This window comes from Pseudoliparis swirei, chromosome 3 (genome assembly GCF_029220125.1).
Source record: "Pseudoliparis swirei isolate HS2019 ecotype Mariana Trench chromosome 3, NWPU_hadal_v1, whole genome shotgun sequence".
Lineage (NCBI taxonomy): Eukaryota > Metazoa > Chordata > Actinopteri > Perciformes > Liparidae > Pseudoliparis > Pseudoliparis swirei.
Genome location: NC_079390.1, coordinates 9,907,644 through 9,927,654, shown reverse-complemented (window position 1 = coordinate 9,927,654; position 20,011 = coordinate 9,907,644). Strand labels below are relative to the sequence as shown.

The 20,011-nt window shown below is 44.1% G+C and overlaps 1 protein-coding gene across 2 annotated transcripts; it reads left to right on the top strand.

Annotated features, from left to right (window-relative positions):
- Positions 1-786: 786 nt before the first annotated feature.
- Positions 787-19,147, top strand: brwd3 (bromodomain and WD repeat domain containing 3). Of its 2 annotated transcripts, none has more exons than XM_056408354.1 (40): positions 787-2,716; positions 2,898-2,956; positions 3,061-3,090; positions 3,271-3,330; positions 4,446-4,596; positions 4,727-4,825; positions 4,953-5,113; positions 6,118-6,339; positions 6,462-6,562; positions 6,692-6,762; positions 7,295-7,395; positions 7,504-7,544; positions 7,629-7,733; positions 7,829-7,979; positions 8,075-8,209; positions 8,291-8,419; positions 8,666-8,891; positions 9,008-9,148; positions 9,251-9,428; positions 9,545-9,638; positions 9,785-9,964; positions 10,078-10,151; positions 10,240-10,444; positions 10,544-10,654; positions 10,738-10,845; positions 11,397-11,521; positions 11,612-11,694; positions 12,177-12,288; positions 12,451-12,512; positions 13,727-13,882; positions 13,992-14,112; positions 14,223-14,348; positions 14,452-14,524; positions 14,634-14,684; positions 14,774-14,917; positions 15,032-15,184; positions 15,298-15,467; positions 15,724-15,812; positions 15,926-16,060; positions 16,154-19,147. In XM_056408354.1, the coding sequence occupies exons 1-40, from the start codon at positions 2,683-2,685 to the stop codon at positions 17,074-17,076; spliced, it is 5,490 nt and encodes a 1,829-aa protein (XP_056264329.1). In that variant the 5' UTR covers positions 787-2,682; the 3' UTR covers positions 17,077-19,147. The 2 variants fall into 2 exon arrangements, with proteins under 2 accessions (XP_056264329.1, XP_056264323.1); XM_056408348.1 differs by having other exon boundaries at positions 9,248-9,428.
- The last annotated feature ends 864 nt before the right edge of the window (positions 19,148-20,011 follow it).

Here is a 20,011-nt window from a genome sequence, read left to right as displayed (position 1 = left end):
GGGCACTCGGTAGAGCGCATACCTTCGCATATCACAAGATTGGCCATTGAATTATGAACATTTTGGCATTAGTTGCATGCCAATTGGACAAAAATGTATCTTGCTATGGTAAAAAAAAGATGTTGACCTTTCCATGACCTTGGACCCGATTGATCCCAAAATCTAATCAAATGGTCCCCGGATAATAACCAATCATCCCACCAAATCTCATGCGATTCGGTTCAATACTTTTTGAGTTTTGCGAATAACACGCATACAAATAAATAAATAAATACACGGCGATCAAAACATAACCTTCCGCATTTTCAATGCGAAGGTAATCACAGTAGTTGGTTGTAAATGTCAGCTTTCAGCATGTGAGCTTCCTCATGCCATTAACCTGAACTTTTTGTTTACATCCACCAACTGAAAAAGCTCACATCTCTCAGGATAAACACTTGACCACCATGAATATATCCCATTACAGGGAGGCTCACGCCTTGTTTCTTTGATTCCTCCATTGCTGCCACAAGGTGCAGTCAGTGGTGACCGACTTTGGTTCGTTGACATCCTACAAATACTTAATGGAATATCAAATGTGACGCCTGAATGGCAACTCCGACATGCTGTAATTTAGTAGACAGGTTAAATGCATTTGTTGTGTGTCAAGGCTTCAAAATAGCTGCACAGCTTTAAGGAACATGTATTGTCAATATGCAAAACAGGGATGTGAAACATAATACTGCATAACAAACGAAATACAAACAATAGTACTTTGGGATAGCAGCAGGAGGAATGTAAACAGCAGCAACAATGATCTGATTGATCTTGTATTTTGAGTTTTGTTTTATTATAGATATGTGCAGTCAAACTGTCCATCAACATTTCAAGCTTATAGACACAACACTAGAGGCTCAGTGTTTTTTTTCTGCAGGAAAACACTTTTGTTATCATTATACATTAAGAGACACAAAACGGTAAGTATCACACCATGCAAAAGTGTCTTGGAAATTAATACTAACCGTAGATTACCGAGATACAGATTTAATCACTCTCCGAGAATTAATTTCATGAAGAATGTTCTATCACGGTGGAAAGAATTCAAATTCAAAATTGATTGAGCAGAGGGCAAGATATTCAGACTTTTTGGTGTGCATCAATCTCCAAAAGTAATGGATCCTATACCCATGATGCAACTTCAGTGTTTTTAGCAAGACCCTGAGCAAGATTCTTTCACTACACAACTGTTTGCACAGGCTCAGTGATCCTGAAAATTGAGTGCCCTTTTACGATCAAAAGATATATCAATCTTTCACTGTTCAAAGAAGCAATTCGTTACATCTTAGCTTAAAAGTTCATGTACAGGTAACGGTTGTATGGCACGACTGAGACCTTCATCACAAAACATGTGAAACTTGCAAACTCAGACACGTAACAACAACACATCCAAGCTTGAACTACATAGATCCTATTTCGTATGACAAGCATAATCATCAAATCACACACACATAAAGTTCATATTGGGACAAAGTAAACATGTACTGCCCATGGTGAATGTGTATACAACAACAACAACTCACAAAATCAATAACAATCAATCTGCCCTGCAGTTGTAATGCCAGGAGGTGATGGACTTCACGTCCATCATGCGCTTCTTTTGTTGGCCAGTGGTAGAAATAGAGAAGATGATGCCTTTTTCAGTTTTTTCTTTGGGTGTCAGACAGAAAAGCATAAATCATGGGACATTTACCTTCAGCTTTCCAAATAACAAGTGACATTTTGTTGAGACTCAGACATGTTCTCATGATTTCTATGTTTTTATTTCAGCAAATCAATGCCTGTGAAAAAAAGTCAGTGTCAAAGTAGTTAATTTGATTGTTTTTAGTTGTTCTGTAGCATTACGTACATCAACATGACTAATTTGTTTTGAACTTTTCAAGTATAGAAAATAATAAGCATGGTTTCTGTTATAAATCTGTTTTGTCAAAACTACATCTGAAACTTTGACAATGAGCAAAAACACTAAAATGTTATTAGAATCATGAATGCACTGCACCATTTTCTTAGAATGCCAATTTTATCTAATCTAGAACATCCATAATTCCCCATTCATAATAATAAAGGCCCACTCTCCAAAATAAATCTACTGGAAATGTTGCAGCCCTCGTGTTGGTCAATTTGGACATTTATGATTCACAACTTTAGAATATACCTTTGCTTTGGTACTATTCAGGTCAAGGAGGCCTCTTCCAAAATTAAACCTAGATGTTATTTCTAGAGAGGTGGTATCTAAATACGTCCCTATTATCTGTTAAAAAATATCATCAAAATGTTTATTAGAAATATGGAAACCTATTTTACCTCACCTAAAAAAACATAAAGCATTCAAAATATAAAATATATTTCTGGCCATTAAATAAAGAAAGGCTGTTCTTAATTTCTTTTTCCTTAAATTGTTGGACAGAGAGTTGTGCATTAAAGCATATATTAATTTTGGATTAAAAAAAGAACTAACCAATATCACCCATTTTCACTGGAGGGCGCTAACACAAAGCACCAGGTGGTCAGGGAACAACTCGAGAAAGGAGGAGGCCATTCACAAGCCTGTTTTAGCTACACACACCTAGCTACTGTTAGCTAGCCGGCGGCTAACGAGCGAGCTAAAACACCAGTTCGTCTTCATGTCGCCCGTCTCATCAAGCGATGGCAAGAGAACGGTGTTCACGAACCGAAGCTGGTGAGTGCCGGGCGTCCATCTGGGTCGATACGAAACATATTGCATCCCCACAGTTTGCAGTTGTGCGCCTGCTAACGCGCTAAGTGACCAAAATGCAACCCGGAGCTAGCTAATGTTAGCCTTAGCTCGGCTCAGTAGCAACACAAGCTAATCCAGCTAACGCACTTCTGTTCCTTTTCAGAACTGTATTACCTCATCGCCAGGTTTCTACAGTCCGGGCCCTGTAAGAAGGCATCGCAGGTAACGATACACAATAAGACGTTGACTCGAATCGTTGGAAGAGAGTGGCCGTTGAATAAGTAGCCATTGGTCGCCGCTAACGCGCGCCGTGTGTCTGTTGTTAGGTTCTGATCGAGGAGCTGCAGGAGTATGAGGTAGGTTCAGCTGGACCTTTCTCTATTTATTGACATGGGTGGTTTCCGTATTGCTCATATCTTCCCGCTTTTCGGGCAACTATTCAATATATTCTTTTCTGGTGTCGGTTAAAGAAGCGTGTTGCCGAGCCGTGAACGGACTGCCAGTTTTGTCGCTAACCGCTTATCTTTTAACTTTAGTTGGTCCCTCAACGATGTAGTTGGGACGGAAAGAAATACAAACGGACCTTCCAAGACTGGGTGAGTTTGAATTGTCGTAATTAACCATTTAATCAAATGAAGCGCATAACCTTTACGTTAATCGACAATTATCTCTGAAGTGATGTTATTATTTTTCATTAAATTAACCACCCTGAAAAGACGCGGATGTTATATGTTTATGTTTATTTGAACACATTTAAACATTTACATTAGTACAGGCCCGTTGGTAAATAACTATATATAGGCTATGGTTTTGTGTGGGCTAGTAGGAGGGGAATAGAGACGAGGGAAGCGCGTGATTGGCTGAGCCAGATCCAGAGAGCCGCCAGTCGTCCGTCGGAGCCAATGAAATCACAGTTGTAATATTCGTCAGAGACGCTTGTTATTCGCTGTGAGCGTCTCTGCACCTCCTCCTTCTTTCCCTCTCCCTCCTTCGTCAATGTTTTTCAACTTCCTGCATTACAAAACCATGCGACAATTATGGGCAGGAAGAGAATACAATAAGTAAGGTAATTTTTGAGGAAGTTGATAGATTTATGTGTTTGATTTGCGTCATCGAATTTTCGAAACTTTGTGTTGCATAAAGCATGTCCGCTTATAGCGTGATTAACTAGAATTACAAGAAGTCTAAACGGTCTCGCATTGTGTATTTGAGGATGTTGGGTTCCAGTCTCATAAGTAATATAATTATAGGAAATAATTAACAATTTATTAACAAGAATCATTTGGGTTTGAACACCAAGAGAGTCGACATATAAGTGTTACATGTGAACCAACCAGAGGCTTAGTGAAGTGTAAAAACATTTTTTTAATTAAATGATGTTTAGCAGTCATGTACACAATTATAATTTATTTAAGGGAACTCAATGTGAGTTTTAAATGGAGCTAAACACATGAGTTGGTTTGGTCAACATATTTTACCATATTATCTCATTGATGATATTTTGGTGTAGATTTACATGTCCGCCGATGTGTACAAAGGGTAACAGATCTTTAAATTGGTCCTTGAAGACAAACAAAGTGTTTGTTGTAGCACTTTAAAAAAAGGAACAGATGATAATATTTTAGTGTTTGTTAATAAATGTGACTGATATATTGTATGTATCATTGTATTACTTGTTATTGTTATTAATTGCAGTCTGTGACTTCTGCAGGTGATTTTGAACCAGCACATTCCTGCAGACTATCTGCTCCGTGTTTGTCAGCGTGTCGGCCCGCTCATCGAGAAGGAGATCCCACCGAGTGTTCCTGGAGTTCAAACACTTCTGGGGCTTGGGAGACAGTCCTTGCTTCGTACTACCAAAAGTAAGCACTTCCCTCCTATCCACCATAGTTACTTAAGTTGTTTTTGTGTTGTTTGTTGGTTATAGAGCTGTATTAGTGATCATTCACTTTCCCCAAGATGCTTTTTTAATTCATTACCTGTGTACTTTAGGTTGTAGCCATAAAGTATGCAGTGGCTCAGCTGTTGCTGCACTTCACCGAGGCCGCCCACCAGAACCTCCAGTCATCAATGGAGATCCTCCCAGTGTTGGTGTGTGACACTTTTAATATATATATATATATATATATACACATAACATAAGCCCATAGACCAATGCCATTAAATCTGCTTTATTCTGTTGCTTCCACTCATCGTTGTCGTCTGTCTTCTTATCAAGTGGCCATCTTGGGTGCTCGCCAGGCCACAGGCACAGCTCGGTTCAACCAGGCCCTGCCGTCTTCCTCCTACCAACATATGAAGATACACAAACGTATCCTTGGCCACCTTTCTTCAGTCTACTGTGTAGCCTTTGACCGCACCGGCCGTAGGATTTTTACGGTGAGTGATGATTTATGCTTCAGATGATTATTCCAACAGAACTCTATTTGTAGATTTTCACCAGTTGTTGTGCTTCCATCTGCTGAGTCACTCTTTGGCAAACTATTTGCAGGATTGAAGTACGTAGGTAGAAAATTCTAGATCTTAAGTTCATATTTATCAGAAAACGCATTAATGGGACACATTCGTTTTTAGAATCGTTTTTCAGAAATACATTTCAGGTGGTTCTTCAGATTTGTGCATCGCTAGACAGGTGACACGGTTAGCCAACTAAAGGATGTTTGCGAACACAACATCTTTTCTTTTGTCTTTTACCCATTTACTATTTAAAGCACAACACCTCGGGGCTGCTGCTGTGTCCTTCTGCAATCTGAGGGGCTTAGCTGCGGTTAAGAACAGGCTCAGAGGAATAGAATATACACTTTTATTAATCCCCAAGGGGAAATTAGTTCTCTGCATTTAACCCATCCTTAGTTATTAAGGAGCAGTGGGCTGCAGTGATGCGCCCGGGAAGCAACTGGGGGTTCAGTGCCTTGCTCAAGGACACTTCGACTTGCAACTAATGGGGAGAGCGGGGATCGAACCCACAACCCTGCGGTTGCAGGACGGCCCTCTTACCCCACTGAGCTAAAGCCGCCCCGAACCAGAACTTGCTGGGGTTTAAAAAACGTGGCAGCATTATAATTTGGATCTGATAACTGTCAAAATGAGCACAGGTTCAGCCGAATTGTAGGCAGACCAGATTTATGATGATGTTTCCACATAAGGACCAACACACCGGGGAGATTTAGAGAAGCAATCTCTCATGGAAAGAATAAATATATCCCACTGGAATAGTTTGCAGTGTATGTTTTGTCAGATATAAACTAGTTTCACGATTCACTTTATTAAAACCATAACTCCTGCATGTAAACCGTTTAAGTGACGACGGATGCTCTTCAGATGGAGCAAGTTCCCGATGAAACAGTCTAAATTACTTATCCCCAATGTCCTATGTGATTTAGGGTTCTGATGACTGCCTGGTGAAAATCTGGGCCACAGATGACGGCCGTCTCCTGGCAACACTCCGCGGCCACTCAGCGGAGATCTGCGACATGGCCGTCAACCATGAGAACACCCTCATTGCCTCGGCAAGCTGCGACAAATCCATCAGAGTGTGGTGCCTGCGTACCTGTGCACCCATCACTGTTCTGCAGGCCCACGGGGCCTCCATCACATCCATGCAGGTGAGATTGGTGCATTTTAAATCAATAATGCAAACAAATCTGGGATTAAACTATGAGGTTTCCACTTCAGAAAAACTCCTTGCTTTTGACCAGCCAACACTCACTTTCTGTCCCTCTTTTAGTTTTGTCCTGCCATCAAAGGGACAACAAGGTACCTGGCCTCCACCGGGGCAGACGGCATGGTGTGTTTCTGGAAGTGGCACTCGCTCAGCATGAAATTCCAGTGAGTGATTTAAAGAGTTTTTAAAGCATTATTTTGTGTTGTTGTAGCTCTACCATTTCTAGCTCTATCAGATGTCAGTTTCAATAGAAACAAAATTCTAGCGGTTGTGTTTCTATTCTCTTTTCTCAGTGATCAACCCGTCAAGTTTGTTGAGCGGTCGCGTCCAGGAGTACAAGTCTCCACTTCCTCCTTTAGCAGTGGTAAGTTTTCCTGTCCGCTGGTAACTAAAGAATTAGTGCGTATTTTAATCTTTTTATTTGTAATCCTTTTTTTACCTTTGCATTGAAAATGCGTAAGGTTATGTTTTGATCGCCGTGTATTTATTTATTTATTTGTATGCGTGTTCCTCGCATGACAAAAAAAGTTTTTAACCGAATCGCATGAAATTTGGTGGGATGATTGGTTTATTATCCGGGGACCATTTGATTAGATTTTGGGATCAATCGGGTCAAAATCTTCTTTTTACCATAGCACGGTCAATTTGTATCCAATTGGCATGTAAATAATGCCAACATGTTCATAATTCAATGCCCAATCTTGTGATATGCGAAGGTATGCGCTCTACCGAGTGCCCATTCTAGTTTTTCATGAATGATTTCCTCTTTGCAAAATGGGAAATATTTCATAGTTCCGTTTTAATAACCTTACATATAAGTAGTGCTTCTTGATATAAGGATATTGTTGTAGACTGAATATATTCATGTCATTTAATTCTTTCTTTACTGTTAATAGGGGGTATGTTCATGGCCACGGGTGGCACTGACCATTTGATCAGAGTCTACTACCTTGGTGCTGAGACTCCTGTGAAGGTCTCTGAGATGGATGCACACACGGTAAGAACCAAAACACTGTGGCTGCATCCTTCTGGTTCCACTCTGTTCACCTTCATTGAAACAAGATCTGTCTGTAAACTGAATACATGTCTCCGCTTCCTGTTTCAGGATAAAGTTGTTGTCGTCCAGTTTAGCAATAACAGTGACAGGTGAGTGTGCTCGCTGAGATCATCGGCTTCAAACTGTTTTTTCCCGCTTGGTTTTCGAGCCTCTGACACTGTGTACGTGTCCAGCCTAAGGTTTGTGAGTGGCAGTCGCGACGGCACGGCCAGGATCTGGCGTTACCAGCAACAAGAGTGGAAGAGCGTCACTTTAGACATTGCTGCCAGGCTGCCTGGGTAAGAGAGTGAACAACATGACAGCGTTTGATTGTCCCTCACCTGTCTCTGGGAACCGCTTAGTGATTCATGCCTGATGGGATGTTTTCCTCCAGAACTACTGTCGCCAATGGGGACGATAAAACCAAGCTGGTGGTGACCATGGTGGCCTGGGACCGTGCAGACAGCACCGTCATCACGGCAGTGTCTAACTACCTGCTCAAAGTGTGGAGCACAACCACTGGACAGCTGCTGCATGTTTTATCCGTGAGTGGCTGAAGCTGTTTATCTTCTGCTGTGCAAAAATTTACGACATTTCTGTTTTATGAACTTCCGGCCACGCGATGCTCCTTCTGTTCAAGGGACACGATGACGAGGTGTTTGTGCTGGAGGCTCACCCATTCGACTCCCGCATCATGCTGTCTGCCGGCCATGATGGCAACATTTACATGTGGGACCTGACCAAAGGAGCCAAGATCCGCAACTTCTTCAACATGGTAGTTTATCAACAATGATCCCCCATCAGTAGTGTTCTCTCTATGCTAGCATCGAGTTCATACTTAAATGCTTGCTTCCAGATTGAAGGGCAGGGCCACAGTGCTATCTTTGACTGCAAGTTCTCCGCTGATGGGCAGCATTTTGCCTGCACTGACTCTCACGGCCATTTGCTCATCTTTGGCTTCGGCTGCAGCAGACCATACGAGAAGGTAAGGACACAAAGCGGTTCAAAAACATATTTAAGGTAAAGAAATCAGTTCAACATCACGTTGGATTTGAGGTTACACATACTGCTCTTGAATCATAAAATCTGAGTGTCAATGAGGATCTGAAATATTGTCGTCCTGACTCCTAATAACCATAAAGATGCTCTCTTGTCACTTCATCTGTGTCCTACTCTGCCTTGAAGAGGAAGGAGCTAGCCAGAGTTTATTCGTTCTCTTTCTTCTCTCCAGATTCCTGACCAGATGTTCTTCCACACGGACTACCGGCCTCTTATTCGTGACTCTAATAACTACGTGCTGGACGAGCAGACGCAGCAAGCCCCACACCTCATGCCTCCACCATTCCTGGTGGATATTGATGGAAATCCTCACCCTACTCACTACCAGCGCCTGGTGCCAGGAAGAGAGAACTGCAAGGAGGATCAGCTAGTACCCCAGCTCGGATACATGGCTAACAGTAAAACCTGCTTATTCATTACGCATACCACTCGGAATGCTTGCCTTGTAATTGCATAGTATGTATTGTAAGTAGAACTGTCAGTTTGACCCAAGATCGGCCTTTTTGCCGCGTAGGTGAAGGAGAGTTGGTTGAGCAGGTACTTGGCCAGCAAACGGCAGAAAACAGAGAAAGCCTGTTGGACGACCTCATCAGACAGTTGCAGAATGAGCAGGACGGGCGTCAGATCGCAGAGGAGCCGGCTCCAGACGTAGAAGGTGTGTTTCAGTGGGATTTTTTCCTGCCGTTTACTTCTATTGCCAAAACGGCATATTCGCCAAGTAAGGAATCGTCATAACAAACCGTTCTCCTTTCAGCAGGTGATGAAGCCGAGTTGGAGGTCTCCTCTCCGGCTGCTGAAACACACAGAAGTGGGCAGATGGGCGGGCTGTGGCAGATGCAGCATAATGCACTGCGGAGTCAAGTGGCCACCGAGAGGGACCTGCTGGCCTGGAGCCACCGAGTGATGGTCAATGAAGTGCCACGTGGCATATCCAGGTGAGCCAGAGATAATTAGAAGTAAGGACATTGCAGCAGGTCGGTTTTAGATTTTCAAACCAAAATGTTTTGTTGTCGTTGTTCATTTCACGATGGAAGTTATTATTTTTCGTCAGAGTTGTGGAGCAGTGCAGACGAGCCAAAGGTGACATGGAATGTTCTCTCTACAATGCCGAGAGGAGGAAGAAACCCGTAGCCTGCACACCAAAGGTATGCTGCGCTTCACTTCACAGTTGTGTCAGGATTAATACAACAACAAAAATACTACATATATATATATATATATATTTATGCATTCATATATGCCAATTAATTCCTGATCTTATTATATTCCGACGAACTTTCGCACTTTGTAGAGCGATCTGCAGACTTCGCGCCTGCGCTCACGGCGCTCCCTGCGACCGACCAAGAAAAAGCAGCAGCTCCACGCCTACGAGACCCGCTCGGCTCAAGTGCGCCGTGTTGGGACCAGGAGTCGAAATTCCAGCACCCGACGTAACTCTGCCAGCCAGTTGGACTCCGACAGTGATGGAAATGTACGCTCCGCCTTTCTGCCCTACGCTTCCAAACGAGACACGGCATCGTGGAGCGATGTCTGTTTACTAGCGCTCGTAATAGTCATGGAGCTTTTTTGTCTTTTTGTTGACAGGCAGCAGCGCAGGTGGAGCAAAGCGCAGCCTCCTCTGATGGTGAAGCTCAGTGGCAGAGCGAGAGCACCTCCAGGTAAATCTCCTGAACTGAGCAGTGTTTTCAAGATGTAGTTACAATCGCCTAACTAACCCCCCCCCCCCCACACTGCTTTCGTTCACAGCGGCTCCTCCAGTGAATATTCTGATTGGACTGCCGATGCTGGGATCAACCTGCAGCCACCAAAGAGAGCAACCAGGAGGCCTGCACAGCCCAAAGGTTACAGCAGCTCTGAGGAGGATGAGGAGGAAGAAGACGGTGATGGCAAGGCAAAGGAGGCCAAGAAGAGGGACAATGAGAAGAGGAAGAAGCCGAAGGAGACCAAACAGGTACGCGAGCAGCTCCTTTACTCACAGTGAGTATCTCCACCACACAGTACAGGAGACATTCTGGACGTTGAACATTTTGTTGTAATTGCACATACCTAGAAACCCACATCCTCTCTGGCTGGACTCGATGCAGAGGAGTGGCTTCCACCGTCATGGATAATGGAGACCGTCCCACACCGCTCTCCCTTTGTTCCTCAAATGGGAGACGAGGTAAGGAGTGTCACATTCGAATCAAACCGGAAAAAAATACATTGTATTACTTGTATTTTGATCATTACTCTCCTGTCCTCCAGCTCATCTACTTCAAACAAGGCCATCAGGCCTACGTCCGGGCCGTGCACAGGGCCAAGGCCTACAGCATCAACCCTCAGAAACAGCCGTGGAACCGACTCGACCTCAGGGTGAGGCACAGTTTTATTTAATGGGCAGTGTTGTGTCGAGGCCCTCGCATGCTCAATTAGACAAGCTGTTACGAAGAGTTTGCTAACAGTAGGCAATTTTCTGAAAGTCGTAATCTTATGGTCAGGCCCACTTTCCAGGTTCACAAATTGTCTGCTGAAATTCTTTCCTCCACAATCCTCTGTCGCACTTCCACCATTTGTTACAGGTGATCATAGTTCAACTCTGTATGAGTAAAGACTTGAACATATTTATATACAGCAGTCTTTTGGATTTCCTTAACACAACATGGTCCAACAAGTCACATATCACAATATGGCAGTATGTCAAATAAATTGGGCGGCGTCTGTTAGCATCAGTGGTCTTCCCCCATGCTACAGCATGGCTCTACTGATCAGTCAATCCACCACTTTGGTCCAGACTGAATGAACTACAACTATTGGATGAATTACCATGGGCTTAAGACATTCAGACATTCAGCTCAAACACAGATATTCAACAGTCCCAGTCGTCATCGTCTCACCGTTTGTGTATTTTCTTCTGACTCCTTCAGGACCAGGAATCTGTGAAGGTGGTTGGAATCAAATATGAAGTGGGACCTCCCACCCTCTGCTGCCTAAAACTGGCTTTCTTGGACCCAGTCTCGGGGAAGATGACCAATGAGTCTTTCTCATTAAAGTAAGTGTTCACATGCAGTATAAATGGTCCAAGAGAATAATTGTTGAAGCATGTGCATTTCATTTCATTTTTCATTCCCACACTCTAAAGGTACCATGACATGCCTGATGTCATAGATTTTCTGGTACTGCAGCAGTTTTACAACGAGGCTAAAGAGCACAACTGGCAGCCAGGTGAGTGTTTTGAAGTGATGTGTTTACCACTCATGATTTTTTACTCTTGATTACTTACTTATTATCAGGATATTTTCCAAAGTACACCGCTCGACATAAACACAAGAGACATGACATTTAACCAAACAGCAAAACCACACTGCAAACATTCAACACATCAGACATCACAAGTGCTGTAAATTCAGTCGCTTCTTTTAGTGTTCGACCCAGGTCCACTGAGGCCGACGTAGAACCCGAACTCTGATTTTATTAGTTTGATAGACTGAGGAATAAAACGGTTGTTTATCATGATCGATCCAGCCTGTGTGGCTCTAAAGCTTCTGTCTGATGGCAAACGCTGATTCTTTAAATAAAATGTCTGAGAGGGGTTTAATGTATTAAAACCAGCCAGGGACTACATTGTTTCAGGAGAAACGGATCGTTCGTTGTTGTTGATCGTGTCCTTCTCTTGTTTGATCCCGTCTTCGCCCTGCTCTCTTCAGGTATGAGGTTCCGCAGCATCATTGATGACGCCTGGTGGTTCGGCTCCGTGGAGGACCAGGAGCCTCTGCAGCCAGAGTACCCCGACAGCCTGTTTCAGTGCTTTGCAGTAAAGTGCGTGTGTGTTTCTTCAGAGTATCCACAGTGCTCTCAGTTGATGTTCTTTGCTGAGTTGATGTCACGGTTCATTCCAGTTAAATACAATAACCGACTGTAATCCTGCATACAGTGTGACTTCAGTGTTAACTATTGTCTTTTCCTTTCTTGTTTCATCAGGTGGGATAATGGAGAGCGGGAGAAAATGAGTCCCTGGGACATGGAGCCTATTCCTGAGGAAGGTCGGTGGTGTTTTTAATGTGATGAGTCCATTAAGTTATTAACCGATGCAATCTTTAATGTGATGGTTTGTTAGATTACAGCTGTGGTTCTCAAACGTTTTCTGTCGTGCAGAAGAAAAATGTTTGTGCCCCAACAAAATTGTAACTAAATTTCAATTTTTATTGAAATAACAACTTCTTGTGACTCCTGCAAATGTGCTTTTTCAAATAATAGAATAAAGAAAATTGCAATCACTTTTAATTGAACCAGATTACTCCATCAGACAAAAATAAAAAGTGCAATCACTTTGTTAGAGCAATGCAAATAAAGTTGTGCAAAAAAGAACTAATATTTGGCAAATAGCTTATTGTGGCTGCAATTAACATGTTTGGCATTGGATATTTTTTCAAGATAATAACAATAAGTGCAACCTGTGAAAAACAAAACAAGTTCAAATAATTGTCAGTTTTACACAAAATATTTTTTCAAAACAATAACGTGCAAAACAAAATTAGTCATCAAAATTAGCCATCAAGTCGCATCAGTATTGGTTCGAATTCACTCAGATTCTCAAAGGAATCAATATTCTCTTGATTAAATCTCCCGACCCACATCTTCAGCTTCTGTGACACCTGATCTGGTCTGCAGCGGAGGAAGCTGCAGAGTTGTCAGACATAAAACACAGGCTGGTCTCCCTCATCTGCAGCGCCTTTTCTTTTCCCTCCTGCTAAATGTCTCTTGGTTGTGCACACTACTGAGCTACATGTGAAGGAGCTCGGACGTCCTGTTAACGCCGTGAACATAACGTAAACATTCACACATACTTTTGTAATATGTGAAGTTCTCCGCTCTTCCCCCCGCGCCCCACCTGTAATACCTCGGCGCCTCACAGTTTGAGAACCACTGGATTACAGGCACAGTTTCCAAGTTTATACACGATTGTTCACCATACAAATACAAATAAACATACATACTGTATGATTTACCGTTACCATTCAAACTGGAAAATATATTAATGTCAACAATTAATTAAATTCTGATACATTGCTTTTCATAAACTGATTTAGAAGTTAACTCATCGGCAGGATTCTGGCTACATTATGGTTGTGAATCAGGGATTCAGAAAACATTTTAGAAGAATACAACTATTTTATTAGACTTGTGTGGCTATTGAATATATGTCATTTTAGTTTAGAGCAATTAACTAAATACTTTTTGTATCTGTCTCCATCAGCTGCGTTGCCTGAACAGGTCGGTGATGGCGTGGATGTGGCGGAGGAGGAGCTAACGGCTCTGCTCTACACGCCTCAGGAGGGAGAATGGGGCGATCACACACGAGATGACGACTGTGAGCGAGTCCTCCACGGCATCGATCAGCTTCTTACACTGGGTAGGCCACCAAAGGACGAGGACTGTTTGTTTGTTTGTTTGTTGGGGCGGGGGGGAGTCTGATCGTATACGTGGCGGCCATGTCTGATCTCGTTCCCGTTTGCCCACAGAGGTAGCAAAGGCATTCGCGTCACCGGTGAATCTGCGGGACTACCCTCTGTACTGCACGGCGGTGTCTTATCTCACTGACCTCGGCACCGTCCGCAAACGACTGGAGAACCGCTTCTACAGGTGAGCAGCGCCCATAAGCACCCACATTCCATCTTCACCGGAGATTCAAAGTGCGGATGCCAGCGCGTCGACATTTGAGCTCGAAGTGCAGATCTTCTCCTCTGCTGCAGGCGGATCTCTGCGTTGATGTGGGAGGTGCGCTACATCGAGCACAACGCCCGCACCTTCAACGAACCCCAGAGCCCCATTGTAGCGACGGCGAAGGTGGTGACGGATGTTCTCCTGCACTACATCGGGTAGGACATGTCATAGTTCATGTAACCGCCACCTCAAGGATTCTGGGTAACAATCGTGAATACTCCGACACTTGTGTCTGATGTTTGACTCTGTCTCCTTCAGCGACCAGAGTTGCACAGACATCTTGGATCTGTATCACAAACTGAAGTCTGAGGTCAGCAGTGAAGAAGCTGAGGTGAGAATTGTTGGTGCTGTTTTTTTAACTATATTATGGTAAAACATATGTTTTCATTAGATTAGTGTTTTTGATGCAAGTAGTTAATTGTACCTGTGTCCCTCTGCAGGCTGCGCTGGATGTGGACTCTGACACCCCGGGCACGTCTGCAGGACATTGGGTATGAGGGACCAGAGTCCGGTGTCACACCAGAGACTTGAATCATCGGCAGTAGCTCCAGTCTTAGTTATTTATTCTTCTCTCTGCCAGGGAGCCAACCCGGATTCCAAGAAGCGTGGTCTGGTTTTGGATGTGAAATTCTGGCACGGTCAATGCAAAGAGCTCGTGCGCCGAATGATTGTCTCGCCAGATTCCGAGCCGTTCAGGCGGTCGGTGGACCTCTTTGCGTATCCGGTAAAACAACTTTTAAATAACATGAGTAATGCATGCCGAAGGTGAATAATGAAATGCAGAAGTCAATTTACAATTAACCTCATTAACGTTTGTACTCCACCTTGTTTTGTGCAGGACTATAGAAACATCATCGACACTCCCATGGATCTGTCTACAGTGTCAGAGACGCTGGTAGCAGGGAATTATGAAAGCCCGATGCAGTTTGCCAAAGACGTCCGCCTCATTTTCATCAACTCCAAAGCATACACGCCGAACAAGAAATCACAGGTGAAGGAGCATCACTGGGATTGGGAAAAACGCTGCAACTACACGTGCGTGAAGTCTGACTAAGTGGTAGTCTGGTAGATTCACTCTTGACCTTCTTGTTTTTTTGTGTCTAGATCTACACTATGACCCTCAGCTTGTCGGCCTTCTTTGAAAAAAACATCATCTCCATCATCTCCGACCACAAATCGGCCATTCAGAATGAACGGCGGGCTCTCCAGAGACTCAGCTACAGGAACAGAATGCACAACGGTGGCAACTCCCCGCCCAACAGTCCCTCCCCCAGGTGATTATTGAGAAACCTGTCACTCGAAACTCCTTGTTATCAAATTATCTTTGTCATTCCGGTGTGCGCAGCGTGTCTGCTAAGAATATCTCAAATGTGCTGCTCTAAACTCGAGGCCTGTTTTATGCTTACCTTTCAGATTTAGAAAGTCTGGATATAAAAAAAAAGCTGTTTCAAAGCCTTACATTTAATCTGGTGAAAGCTGCAGGCACCCTGCTTTTCTATAACGCTGCTTCTTCTCCCTCCATATGTCCAGCCGTAAAGGGAAGCACAAGTCAGGGAAGGTGCCGAAGACCAAAAAATCACAGCCCTCAACGAAGATTCGTTCTCGGAGATCACATAAAGGTGAAACTTTGCTACTGTGGCTTAATGGGTTTCTAGGTGCCAGTGTATATGAATATATATTTTTCGGTTGTGCTCAAACATTCTGACTTATTGTCCGTCTGTTGTCGCTGTAGCTAAGCAAAGCAGCAGTGTAGCAGAGGAGGAAGACGTCCAGCCTTCTTCCCCAAGTTCAGGGATGAGCAGCGAGAGCGGAAAGCAAGGGCCGCTCCGGGCGACCCGCAGCCGAGCAACTCCAGTGAAGAAGTCAAGTACGACAAGAAATACTTTCTGTGTCTTTCATTTCAATGCGAGTTCAAAGTTGATGTGCCGAAATGAACCATCGTCCTCTTGTGTTGCTTCAGGGCGGCGTAACGTGCATCCGAATAACGGTCCCAGGCGACGCCGCGGCCGGAAGGCGCCGCCGTCTGACAACGAGGAGGAGGAGGAGGAGGAAGAAGAAGAGGAAGGAAAGGTGGAGGAGAAGGTGGACGATAAGGAGACGGCATCGGGATCGGGATCCAACAGCTCCTCGTCAGACTCGTCCTCCTCCTCGTCATCGTCCTCGTCTTCCTCGTCATCGTCGGACAGCGAGAACAGCTCTGAGTCCGAGATGGAGAAGTACGTGGAAGGGGGAGATCACGACTACAGCAAAGCGCCCTGCCTGACAGTAAGCCACTCGGCTAAGGGTAAGGTGGCAGCCTCAGGGAAAAGGAGACACAAAGGAGGAGAGGACGCGGCACAGAGACCTAAGAGAGCACGATTGCAGCTGCTGGTGGAAGAGGAAGAAGAGGAGGAGGATGAAGAAGATGAAGAGGAGCAGCAGCAGCAGGAGGAGGAGGAAGAAGGAGATGACGGAGAAGAAGAAGAAGAAGAGGAGGAGCAGCAGCAACCGGTCGATGTAGGACATGAAGAAAATGAGGGAGAGCTGGAAGAGGATGAAGAGGAGGTGAAGGTGAAGGAACAGGAGGGGGAAGAAGAAGAAGAGGATGAGGAGGAGGAAGAAGAGGGGGAGGAGGAGGAACCTGAGGAAGAGGACAACACTGATGGGATGCAGATGGGAGTTGCCGTGGCGACAGCAGCGGGCAGTCTGAGAGGCCGTGGCAAGTCTCTGCGGGTCAACACGCGCAACCAGGGCCGCAGGACAGTTCTGTACAGGGACGAGTCGGAGGACGATGGCCACGGGTCGAAGGAGGACCCCCTCAACCTGGGCATGTCCCGCTCAGGACGGGTACGCCGCATGACGGAGAAAGCCCGGGTCAGCCACCTCATGGGCTGGGGTCACTGACGCGGCGGCCCTTTTCACGCCTCAATTTTTAAAAACTGTTTAACATGCGTTAACACTTCAGGGATTTTTTTTCTTTCTTTTTGTACAAGTGTATATAAAATATATATATGATTTTGTTTCCTTCTTTTTATCCGACACTGCTTACGACTCTCAGACTGATGGTGCTCATGATGCGTTGCCTCGGAGTTTCCTTCCCTGGTCGACAAGCCACTGTTCAACACGGATAATCTCCAACTGGACTAACTCACCTCGGCCTTACTGAGGAGCTGGAGGAGCTTTGAAGAAGCGGCACTGCTCCTCTTCCTCCTCCCGTGAGTTTGAAGTCTCGTGCTAAACACTATACCCCTCTGTCTCCTCCTCCCGCCCCCCCCCCCTCCCATGTCACCAAAGAAAGATACAGAGATGCCAAAAAAACGGTGCTCATGTTTTATTTCTCTATTTCTTTGTGTGGAGTCATTTAAAGAAACTCTCCGTGCTGGCGGTCACTCGTGAAGTCACGACGAGCAGCATGCGACGTGTGCCGTGCCACCGCGAGGTCACTGACGTTAACTTTGGTACTTTCCTCATAACCACAAGCCTTAGTTTTCAGAGCTGATACCATTCATATCAACGTTATATCTTTTTGCTCCAGTCAAAAAAAAGTGTAGTTTGGGCACGAGCAATACTAGGAATGAGTGTCAGTAGAACACAGAACCTCAGTACCACAGCAACACTCCAGATACCACAGCCCTCGTCGCACAACTTGACGTCTTTGGCCTGTGAATGTTAGAGATGTCTCCCCCTGCTTCCCTCACTGTGATGTTGACTGTCTTTAGGCTCTGATTCAGTTTTTCAGTCAGAATTGGGTGTCTTTTTTTTCTTTTTTCTCTTTATAAAGGGTCAAATAGATTTTCTGGGGTAAAAAAGCCACTGCATCCCGTTTGTAGTTCTACTGTTGTAATCCCCGGTGGATCTGACCTGCACCCATTCATGGTTGCTTCCCTCCTCTTTCTGCACCCAGCATGTGCATAACGCCAGGTGTCCCCGGTGTCCTCTTCCACAGAAATATTTATTTTTTCATTGTATTATACGAAGGTTACTTTAACTATTTTTTACGTTAATAGTGATGCGGAAGAAGAAATATTTGCACATTTATCTTCTCCACGTGGCAGCTGAGTAATAAAGATAGTATAGAAAGAGAAGTGATTTTTTGTTTTATTATTTTTTTGTGTAAGAATGTTTAACTGTGCCAGCACACATTCATTCTTTTATTTGTTTTGGTTGTAACAATAAAACGGGATATAACTAAATATATTTCAAATAGTGTATCATGCGAAAGGACTCATCTAATTGGCAATGCGCGGTTTCTTTTGACCTCTCTCGCCATCTGTGGACGGATCGCTGTGTTTAGCTTCAGGTCGATCATCTCCACAGATTACTGCTTTCCCCTCCATGCTACAATCAAAATCACTGTGTGTTTGTTCTGCCTCGTTTTATCATGATGGATTTCTCGTTGTCGAATTTGAATTTTGTTTCTTGTAGAATTGCATAAAATTGGATCCTTGTTGTCGCACCAATGCCGTTTACGATGAAATTCGTGTGGTCGTTGGCTGGCAGATAATTAGAGCCGGCGTCCGGTCAGGAGGAACCGGGAACGCTGACTCACAAATAGTGAACACTGGGTGCTCTAATCCGAACACGCCTCCTCATCACTCTGTACGGTCGCTGACATCAGAGAGAGGAGGAGGTTCTGTTTATTTGTTATTTGTTATTTTGGGGTATCGGGGGGTGCTGAAGAGTTCGGTCAATGTAAGGTGCTGGTCGGCATCTCGGGTGCTGCTGGCAACGACATTGACTGAAGTCTTGAAATGATTCTGGTTGAGTGAGAAGACTATGATTTAATATTTTGGAATCTTATTTTCTTAAAGTAGATGGTTTTAGTGTCGCCTCGACGCATCATACTAGTTGATGACGGATACAACAGTAACATTCTACTGTAGGTGGATTAAGATTACGTGATTGTCTTTTATACGCAATAATTTGATTGTATGTTTCCTTTTTTCTTAATGAAATAAAAAAAAATTCAAAAGATCTTTAAATGAATTTGTTGGTTTTGGTGTTCCGTCTCAATTGTTTGTAGACGTCGTTCTTAAATGATTTCCTGAAGCTTCAAAAGCCGTTTACCCGCACTTAAACAGTCGTCTGTGGTCTTTTTATGACCGTATGGTCATGAACGATAAACCCAGAGTCCGGTGATGGACCGTCGTAAACCTCACTGGACCATTTGCAACTGCATTACCGCGCTGAGAGCCGAGTGAGTCAGACGAGGAACGAACGAGGTTGAGCTGTGACGCACCTGCTCTGCCACACCTAGAAACTGCAGAGGTGCTGGAGCATCATGGGAATTAAAATGGATCAATGCATGAAGCGGTAAAGGTCACTTGGAAGGGGGCAAAGCAATGTGCCATGTGGTATGGAGGACCACAAGATGACACTGATGTATAAATGAGGCAATGCGGTGAAGTTTGTGTTTTCCATGTCATCGGGATTAGCTCCAATAATCACAAAATTAGGATCTAGATTAGGATTACACGGTCTGTTTTTGTGCAGAAATGAAGCAACCAGTGATGCTGGTGATTTTCAGATAACTGGGTATTATCAGTGGAATACCCAAATAGCATGAATAGTCTATGTAACTCATTGACGAACTAAGATAAATATACCTATCGACCTTCAGATAGGCCGCTTTCGAAATCAGAGGATAGTTTTGCAAATGTCCCAAATTGTTGTACCGAACAAGATATTCTGACTGTTGTGAAATTGCCAAAAGGCCATTTTGGTTTTAAAGGGACTTCAAATGTAATCATTAAAATAAATGAATGATCCAAACCGTACTTTCTCAATCATCTTAGGTCGTGCACGTGCGTAACCACGGATAACGTTCACGCCAAGAGAC

Excerpts from the sequence above, each read along its gene's own strand:
- brwd3 (XM_056408348.1), top strand. The coding sequence starts at position 2,683 with ATGGCAAGAGAACGGTGTTCACGAACCGAAGCTG. Across the intron at positions 8,892-9,007 it reads GCTCGGATACATGGCTAACA|GTGAAGGAGAGTTGGTTGAG; the intron begins GTAAAACCTGCT and ends TTTGCCGCGTAG. Across the intron at positions 10,445-10,543 it reads AGCCGAAGGAGACCAAACAG|AAACCCACATCCTCTCTGGC; the intron begins GTACGCGAGCAG and ends GCACATACCTAG.